General features: G+C 21.1%; 1 protein-coding gene across 1 annotated transcript in view; it reads left to right on the top strand.

The window, feature by feature from the left end:
- The window catches only part of LOC128961085 (metabotropic glutamate receptor 1-like), a 70396-nt gene continuing 59050 nt past the window's right edge, over window positions 1-11346 (top strand). The window contains exons 1-3 of the mRNA XM_054307294.1: window positions 1-183; window positions 1913-2488; window positions 3772-3961. Of these exons, the coding sequence (XP_054163269.1) occupies window positions 4-183; window positions 1913-2488; window positions 3772-3961 (946 nt within the window). The 5' untranslated portion in view covers window positions 1-3. The remainder of the gene's footprint in view (window positions 184-1912; window positions 2489-3771; window positions 3962-11346) is intronic.

Raw genomic sequence — 11346 nt, 5'->3', positions numbered from 1 at the left:
ACAATGAGCTTCGGTAGTATCCTATCTGTACTGTTATTATTGTTATTATCATACATGAAATGTTGTCCACAAATCATCAACAATTGTCATCGTAATAATCATCAGACAATTATAAAACTATTAGTGATTGTAATTATTTTATATGATTGCATATTAGGCACCTGTAGCCAACATGCCCGACAGGTACGTACATGTGTGTGTGTGTGTGTGTGTGTGTGTGTGTGGTTTAACAATAGATTAATTAATTACAAATATAATATTATAATAATAATAATTATTATTTTAAACAATTAGTTTTTCATTTTAGTACATTAAATATAGTTATATGATATATATGATAATAATAATTTTAAAAAAATAAAACTAAAAAATATTAATTAATTAAAACAATATAGAAGAAATTTTTTTATCAAAATAATATTTTTAAAATATCTATATTAAATATAATGTATTAAAATATTTTTTTTTTTGAAAAAGATTATCTATAAAAAACAGCATTTATGCATTAGAAATAAATTATGAAAAAATAATTTTTTTTTAAAAATATATGCTAAACAAAAATATTACATAATATTATTTGCAAAAACGACAAATATTACCGAAAAATAAAATAAAAAAATAAAACAAACTACAAAAATATAGATAATATTAAATCAAAAATATGCTGATATTTATCAAATTTACTTATTACATAGTTTCAATATTATATAAATTGAATATATATATATATACTATATATTATATATGATCTCTATATATATATTTATCGTTAAACTAGAATATTTCAATCGGGAATATTCTATATATATATATATATAAAATATTTTGATGCGTTTTGAAAAAATAAAATTCAAAAAAAATTGATATGTTTTACAAAATTTACATAAAATAAATCATTTTATTTTGTGCTTTAGTTATATACTATAGAAAAATATATCTATAAACAATAGATATATCATATATATATATAATATATGAATTTATAAATTAAATGCAAAAGTTTATATAAATATATAGATATTGAGTACAGATTTGTATCATTTATTTGTTTTATTTGTACATATTTTCATATATACAGTATATAATTAATATATAATATATTTATACAATAATTTTATACAAATCTGATACAAATAAAAATATATCATTTATGAGATTTCATATGAAATTACTTTATTAGTTTTGCTATTATGTTTGCATGTCTTTCTATCACAAAAAAACAACAACAAAAAAATGTAACCAAAAAAAATACTAAACGATAATAATAACAGATAGTTAGTATTGTATGTAAATTATACGTTTAAATAAATAGCATACATTTTTTTGGTTAGTTTGTTGCTTATTGTCATCATATATATTATACATATCTAACGATATATATTATATATAGTTTATAAATACATTAGTTTTTATTACATTAAGTTTTATGCCCAAACATTATATATATATATATATATATATATATGAAAAAACCCATAACACATGTGCCGTTTGTAAAATTATATTTGTTATACATATTAATAGAAAAAAAAATTATCATTTATATATTTCAAAAAAAAATATTATTATTAAATCATTGCTATTAATATAAGCAATATGCGACTAAACATTACTACTACTAAAATATAATTGTATAATACATGTATTATTGGTTATCACATAAGCATTATTATTATTATTATTATTAATATTATCATATAATAACATTTATTTCGTTTTGAATTATAACATTAGAATAATATATAAACAATAATAAGTATTATAATATAACCACAAAATAAAAATAAAATAAAATAAATATAAGATATATAAAAAATAATTATTATTTCAAACAACTAATATTATTTTATTATCATTTTTAAATCAACAATTATTATCGCACATTGCTTATAATATTCAATGGATAATCCAGAGTGTGGCTACCATTCCCGGCGATCTGGTAATCGGTGCCCTATTCCCTGTCCATCACACACCCGGCCCTAAACAAGCACAGTCGCGTACGTGCGGCGAAGTCAGGGAACAGTATGGCATACATCGGGTTGAGGCAGCCTTCCAGACCATCGACAGTATCAACAAAGATGAATCAATATTACCTAATATTACTCTGGGTATCGAAATACGGGATTCCTGTTGGTATTCGGCCATTGCATTGGAACAAAGTATTGAATTCATACGGGACGCTATGGCGGCCAGCGATGAAAAAGCGGCCGCAATGTCCACATTGTCGTTGTTGGCGGCGGCGGCGCCGGCAAACGCACCGGCAATTTCGGCTCATCGGTCGTCGTCGTCGTCGGTGATCGGCGGACCGATACACCAGCCGCAGCTGCAGCAGTCGGTTAGCAAACGGTCGCCGTTTACGCCGTTCAGTGTCCCACTACTGTTTCCGACGCTCAATACCAGTACTACCTGTCCGCGCCCAGCACTGGCCAAACGTGTCAAAAATATTGTCGGTGTCATTGGTCCGGCATCCAGTACCGTAACCATTCAGGTTAGTGTCCAGATTAATGTGTGTGTCTGTCTGTCCCCTATCCATAATAGTGTGGTATATATATACAATATCATAACTCAATTATCTATTTTAATTAAGTATCATTTATTTAGTTTATTTTATCAATAATAATAATTTAGATCCACCTAATTAACCTAGTATATATAATAGTGTATATAATTAAAATAAAAAATTTTATGGTTAGAATAATAAATTCATAGACATACTATATATTAATACACTCATAATATATATATATATTTACTATAGATTTTTAAAAAACAATAAAATAATAATTACACTAATTATACTATAACTGAGAAAACTTATTAAATATTTATTGTATTTTTTAAATATTAAACATATCCAGTATATTATGTAAAAAATTAAGATTATATCTATTATTATAACAAAACAATATTATACTTTATAATTGAATAAAATATTCTCTACTATTTTAATATACTGTATATATATATATACAACAACAAAATTCAAACCTTATATTTAATATATAAATATTTTACTAGTAATCTATACTCTATTATACAGTAATTTTATAATAATAAGAAACAAACAAAAAATAATCATATATTATACACTGTATTTGATTAATGAAATTCAAGCTTTCAATTCATTAATACCTATTAAATACCATATAGTTATATAAGTTATATATATATTTACTGTATAAATATAATTTTTATAAATTGTTTTTAGAAAAGAAAATTATTTTCACTAAATTTATTTGTATAACAAAAAAAAAATAAACGTGAGTTTTATAGTTTAGATAATAAATAATTATTTATTACAACAACAACAACAACAAAACAATTACATAAATTACACATTATGTACATGTATTATATATCAATTATGAATATAATACATATATATGATTAATTTAACCGGAATTAAATTATAAACTAATTTATATGAAAAAAAACAAATAAAATTATTAGTAGTAAATGTTTGAAAATTTATTAACTATTTTTTTTTAAAAAGATAAAAATTAATATTCATTACTTGTAATTATTTAGATAATGTAATTTATAAGAGAAAAAAAAACATTTTCTAATAGAAAATAGATTTTTTTAAAAATTTTAATCAAACAAAAACACACAAAACTAATAGCAATAATAATAATAAATGTTTTTTAATTTGATAATTAATAATTACGTTAATTAATTAGATGATTAGTCAAAATTATTTTTATATATTAATTATTTGATAAAAATTATATTATTATTATTATTAAAAATTTATAATAATTTAATCTATAGGTGCAAAATTTGTTGCAATTATTTAATATACCGCAAATCGGTTACTCCGCCACCAGTCGCGATCTCAGCGATAAGTCATACTATAAATACTTTTTACGTGTCGTTCCCAGCGATCTATTACAGGCCCGAGTGATGGTCGACCTAATCAAACATTACAACTGGACCTACATATCAGTAGTCTATACAGATGGTGAGTCAATCAATGATTTTTATTTATAAATTATACAACACATACACATACACATACACATACACATACACATACACATACACATACACATACACATACACATACACATACACATACACATACACATACACATACACATACACATACACATACACATACACATACACATACACATACACATACACATACACATACACATACACATACACATACACATACACATACACATACACATACACATACACATACACATACACATACACATACACATACACATACACATACACATACACATACACATACACATACACATACACATACACATACACATACACATACACATACACATACACATACACATACACATACACATACACATACACATACACATACACATACACATACACATACACATACACATACACATACACATACACATACACATACACATACACATACACATACACATACACATACACATACACATACACATACACATACACATACACATGCACATACACATACACATACACATACACATACACATACACATACACATACACATACACATACACATTGAGTTAATAATAAATTATCTTTATGTTTGTTATTTGTTCAAGTTATATTTATTTGTTTGTAATGTTATTGAATAAATACATAGCAATTTATATAAAAAACTATCAATAATAAAATAAATAAATATACTTTATATTGATTATTATTATTATTATTATTTATATACAATAAAAAATAAATGTATTTTTTTATTACATTTTGATATTTTTTTATTTATCATTTAAAATATTCAAGTTATTATAGATAAATAATAATTGAATTAACTAAAAGTTATAATAAATATTAAGTTAAAATATTAGCCAAAAATGCAATTCAATTCAAATAAAACTTATCTAACGCTTAATAATATAAAATTCATAATTGTATTTAATATAAAAATATAATATATTTAAAATTTTGATTTTTACATAATTTTATATAATTTCAAAACTATTAATAATAATTATACGATAATTTTATAACTAAATTTTTGTTGAGTCTCTCTCTCTCTCTCTCTCTCTCTCTCTCTCTCTCTCTCTCTCTCTCTATTATAGCATTTTATATCATTTATAGTAATATTATATTTTTGAGATACTAACCATCAATAACTACCGGGTTGAATTTGAAATTAATGTATGATATATATAATAAATTTTTATTTATACTGAATTTTAATCCCCCATTGATTTAAATGACTACTACTACTAATTTTGCATTGATTTAGCCTTAAATTCTAACAATTTTATGCTAAGAGATCTTATAGTCCAATAAAACATAGAGATATATATATACAGTATATATAGATAAGCACATGTAGTGTAATGTACTGTACATATCAATATATTATATACAGTTTGAGACCATTTCCCAATAGTGCTGTCCTTTTTAAAATGCATAATAATATACACCAAATATATATATATATATATATATATATATATAAATTTAATATACAGAATATTCTTGTAATTTGAATGCAATGTTTTTAATTTTCAACTAATTTAAAATGATAGTCAATGAGTGAATACTAATATTAATATATATATATATATATATAGACTTTGTATTTGTAGTGTTGTGTGTGTGTGTGAGCGGGTAAGAGATTGAATTAGTGAGTGTAAGTAATAAGATTAATACTATCTGAAAAAAATGTTACTATTTTTAAGGGTTATTACTTAAATTTTGATGACAAATACATTAAGCAAAAAAAAGATGATTTACAAAATTTATTTTTATTTAAATATATTACTTTAAATAGCACCGGGATATCAGTTATAATATATGCTTTTATACTAGTTTTCCTCACATGGGTTTATCTATCTTATTTATTTAAATATAATATATTTAAAATAATAATAATAATATCAATAAGTATATATTTATATCTATTTTCGTTTTATATTAATATAGAGTATATATTATTATTATTATTATTAAAAATTAAATAGAAATGAATATTTAAATTTAAACTTTAAAATTTTGTTTATGTAATATATTTACAATTTATTTTAAGTCAAATATTTATATGATATATTTATTTATTTTAGTATAAAAATATTTATTATTAATATTTAAAAATTTCACATTAATTTATAGTATTATACTAATAGAAATGTACAATTAAAATAAAACTAAAATAACTTAAACAAATTATATACCTATATTAGTTAATAATACTATTTATATATTTAATTTGACATTTGTTTAGTTTAATTAACAGTTGTTTATATTATTTATATCATTTATATTAATGTAAATATACAATTATCCGCAAATTAATATACTAATGATAACATTTATATTATAATTATTTATTATAAATTACACAAAAGATTTAATTATTACCACTATTTTATGTTTAATGGTTGAAAATTTGAAAACCGCTTAAACAACAAAATTAAATAGTTTTATAATATTTTAAAAATAAAAATTTTTAATCACATATCACTATTATTGTCTAGACTCTAGACAATAGATATGTTATAAATATAACGATAATTTTTAATATTTACACAACATTTTTCAGATAAACTTTAATTTTGTAAAAAATAAAACTACAAATTCATATAAATAAATAGTTAATAAATAATATATTTTTTTTATATATATTAATATTTGGACTAAAATAATAGTTATTATAATGAAAAAAAATTATTAATATTTATCCTTAAAATATATTTTTTATATTATTTTTTTCTATCTTAACTTATATGTATAAACAGTAACTGTTAAACACCAGTGAAATCTATATAATATTTGCTATTTAAAAAAAATGTTAAGAATTGCATAATTTTTTTGTTATTTTTAAATGTATTGAATACTAATCTTGTTATTAATAATATAAACATATTTTTTAATGTTTATTCTATCATACATTGAAAATAAAAAGCATAGTTAAAATTGGCTTATTATTTATAAAAAATATTAAATTTTTGTCTAAATGTATTGTAATTTAAATATTTTGTATATATATATATATATATATATATTGTCTAACTGTATAATAATATTAGACACCGACTTTAAGCTAAAATATATTTTTTCTAAAAAATACTGTATGTATATTAAAAACTGTAAAATAGTAATTTTAAAAATATTTTTATAAAAAAAAATATTATTTTAATATAATTAAATTTATACTACAGTCTAATAGTGTAAATGTGTTATGCATTTAACATAAAAAAACTAAAAAATAAATACTATTTTCTTTTATTATTTGTTACTATCGTTATACTGTATATATATATATATATATATATATTGTTTGCCATTTGAAAACTATTTTTCAAAACTTATAATTAAAGCCTCCGGGTTTAAATGGTATAAACTTTTTTTTTGTTATAAAATATAGCAAATATTATTATTTCAAAATAAATATTTTTTTTGTGTTGCATTGTTTACACTTGTTGTTATACTAAAAATATAGTATATTTATTATGTTTAGTTATTAGACTGTATATATTATTTTTAAAGTTTTAAATTTTACTGTTAAAAATTGTTATACATGTTTTTTTGCTTGTTTTGGCAAATTGAAAATTTGAATAAATTTGAAAAATTTATAATATTAAAATAATAATTTTATAATATGTATTAGTTTTTTATTAGCATTTTTAAAATATATTTGATATTTATTAAATAAACAATTTTTAAAAAAAAAATAATTTAACAATTATAAATATTTTTAATTAGAAAATAGTTTTAATATAATTAATTATGTAATCGTTGTTTACATTGCAAAAAAAAATTCAATTGATTTTTATAAAAAAATCTAATACTTTTGGTTTAAAATTTTTTGTTACTAAAAAAACTGAATAATAAATTTTATTATTATAATTATGATTTATTTATTTAAAAAAAATATTTGAAATATTATACATTTGATGATTTTTATAAACATATTATAATAATAATAATAATATACAAAATCATTCACTATATTATTAGTATGGATTTATTTTATACAATTTACAGATAGGCTTTTCAAACAAACTTTTTTTTTATTTATTATATCAAAATGACATAGCATTTCAATATATAGATAGATAGGTATCAGAAATAATAATAATAAAAAAAATAGGAAAAATAGATTTATTTACAACTAAAATATTGTAGATTGTATTACATATATGAATAAGAAATAAGATATATATATATATATATACATAATAAATAAAAGCATTAATATTAAGATTTTATTTTTCAACATATATTATAATAGGAAAAAAACAAAACAAAAAATCTTTATCTTATTTTTTTGTGACTAAAAATCTAGTCGACAAGTGATACCCACAAACAACAATATAATAAAAATAACAACAAAAAACTGAAAATTTATTTTCTGTTTTTTATATACAGTATATATTCAGTATACAAATTGAGATTAAATATACTTAACTATTATTTTAGTGACTCTTGACATATACAGTACATGACTACTGTATATAAATTTAAAATAAAAGATAGTATTAATTTTGATTATATATGTGACAAATAATAATATGTAATAAATATTTTAATAAAATATATATATATAATGAAAACATTTTGAATTGAATATTAATTTTATATATATATATATATATATATAATATTACTATAATTTAAACAAAAAACTATGTGTACGTATTTAAACTATACATTTTGTTAACAAATGTCTAACACATTTAAAAATGACACAAATATTTTTAGTGAATTTTATTTAAACATATATACAATATATATATATATATATTATGTATGCATACACACACAAAAAAAATCAATGTGTTTAGCGTGTGTGTATGTGTGTGTGTCAACACATTCATCTACTATAATATAAGCATACAATTGAATGAAAAAAAACACATTGAATGAGACTTTTAAAGCCCATATTTATTACATTTGTTTAGTCAGTCTATTATATAAAGTACAATATATTATATATACTGAGAGTATTATTGAGAATATATTCTTAATGTTTAGAAAAGTAAGAGTAAATCTACTGTAAAGAGTAATTCCCTTTAAATATAAACAGAATATTCTGTTATTTTGTGTTTGTTGTGCAGATTCTTAATAGTTATTTACAATCTATTGAATATAAAAGTTTTTTTGTTATGTATGTTTGGTTTACAACACTAGACTATATAGACACGGCTTATCATAAAAACACTTGTGTTTACTGTAAAGGCGAGCACCGGGTGTTTTACGGGCAAAGATCTGCTTTGTTAACAGTAAAAATAATTTATTATATTATATGTATTATATGACTCATGCATACTAGTAGTGTATACAGTAATGTTAAAAAACGGTACGATATTATCTAAATATAAATTATATTATTATTTACTATATTATTAATGTTAACTCTTTTTCATATATTATTATTATTTTGTGATACACTTAAACAATACAATTACTTTATATAATACTATGTATAAAAATAATATACTAGTATATAGTATTATATTCACAATTTATATCTTTCATTTATTAAGTGTATAAATTATTGTTATATATAAATTTATTTATTATTATTATTATTATTATGTTGAAAAGCTTTATATGATATTTATTATTATTATTAAAATATAAGTCAATAAATTAAATTAAAGTTTAGTAAGAAAATAAACACAAATAATATTTATTGAAAAACATTATGCTATAAATTAATGCGACCAATTGCAATGGATATATATATATATATATATATAGTATATAAATTGAAAAAATATTTATTAGATGAACATATATACTGTATATACAATATATTATAAGAGATAAGTTAGACTTAATTTGTCACAATAAATTAAATGGCATTTTATTTATTGTGTGCACCAATTATTATTATTAATAATATTATTATTATTTTTTACAATTATAGTAAATTATGTACTAAAAAGACAATGTGTAACAAACAATACTATTATTATTATTATTTCTATTACCAGTTATAGCCCATCACATTGTTTGTGTCACAAATTCATAGCCAAAGTCATTTCATGCACTGCATTATCCATCCATATCCTTATTATTTTGTTGGTGTGTATGTGTATGTGTATGTATGTATGTGTGTGTGTGTGTGTGTGTGTGTGTATGTATGTGTGTGTGTGTGTCAATGTGTGTGTGTGTGTGTGTGTCAATGTGTGTGAGTGTGTGTGTATGTCAATGTGTGTGTGTATGTGTTAGATCTTTTCATTTTACATGTTGTATACTACATTGTCTCTACTTATATATATATGTATGTATGTGTTGTACTGCACTGTTAGATAGATACCAGTGCTCTCTCTCTCTCTCTCTCTCTCTCTCTTTTCATTCATTGAGTTTTCCATTCACTCCAATTATCTCTTTCGCTCCACTAATTCTCATCATCTCTTTTACTCTCTTTCTAACTCTCTCTCTCTCTCTTTCTCTCTCTCTCTCTCTCTCTCTCTCTCTCTCTCTCACTCACTTTCTCACTCACTCACACACACACATAGACACACTCAATGCCATTTTCTATACCTCATATGGTTCACTAGATTTAGACCAAACAACACAATACCATACCATACCAGTGCACTACTAAACTGACCAAATACAATACAATGTCATATTCCATACATACATGCCTTTTATATATGCGATCTATCAAACAATAAAAGCCTACTGTCCCTGACATACCATTCTGCACACATATAGTGATAGTTTTATACCAAAAAAAAACTAGACTGACCAACTTTAATATCAGTATAAAACACTTGAAATTAAATTACTAAACGTTGACAAAAACAGTAACAACAATAACTATTGTATAATTTTTTTGAATAACTTTTAATAAACTTATAACAATAAATTTTTAATATTTTTTAAGTTAATAAATTTATGTTAAGAAAACAATAGATTAGATTAATAAAATAATTTTCAAAAAGTTTTAGTTAATTTACCTAATTTTATATTTAGTCAGCTATTTTTAAACAACAACAACAACATAAATAATATAATAATATAACATTAGTATTTAAAAAAAACAATTAAAATTATCACTAATAGTTTTTTTTGAAAAACAATATTTTATTAGAAATTTATTCGTATAGTAAATCATTGACAAACTGTTGGCAAATTGTTGTACACTTTTTAATTAATTTCTAAGCAAACTGTTTAAAAACATTAGAGGGAAGATACTTGAATGTTGAACACTCCTATATAAATATATAGTGATTGTATATAGCAATCACTTTTATTACAATACATAAGCCACTGTGTTATTGATAATAACTGGTGGCGACCGACATATCTTCCATCATATATATGCGATATATATATAAAAAAATTTCACTATTTTTTGTATGTATGTGTGTGTGTGTCGGGAGTTA

This window comes from Oppia nitens, unplaced genomic scaffold (genome assembly GCF_028296485.1).
Source record: "Oppia nitens isolate AA-2021 unplaced genomic scaffold, nextdenovo-longstitch-racon4-pilon3 scaffold5_pilon_pilon_pilon, whole genome shotgun sequence".
Classification (NCBI taxonomy): domain Eukaryota; kingdom Metazoa; phylum Arthropoda; class Arachnida; order Sarcoptiformes; family Oppiidae; genus Oppia; species Oppia nitens.
The sequence above is the reverse complement of the archived record's forward strand: the minus strand, read 5'-3'. Positions and strand labels throughout refer to the sequence as shown.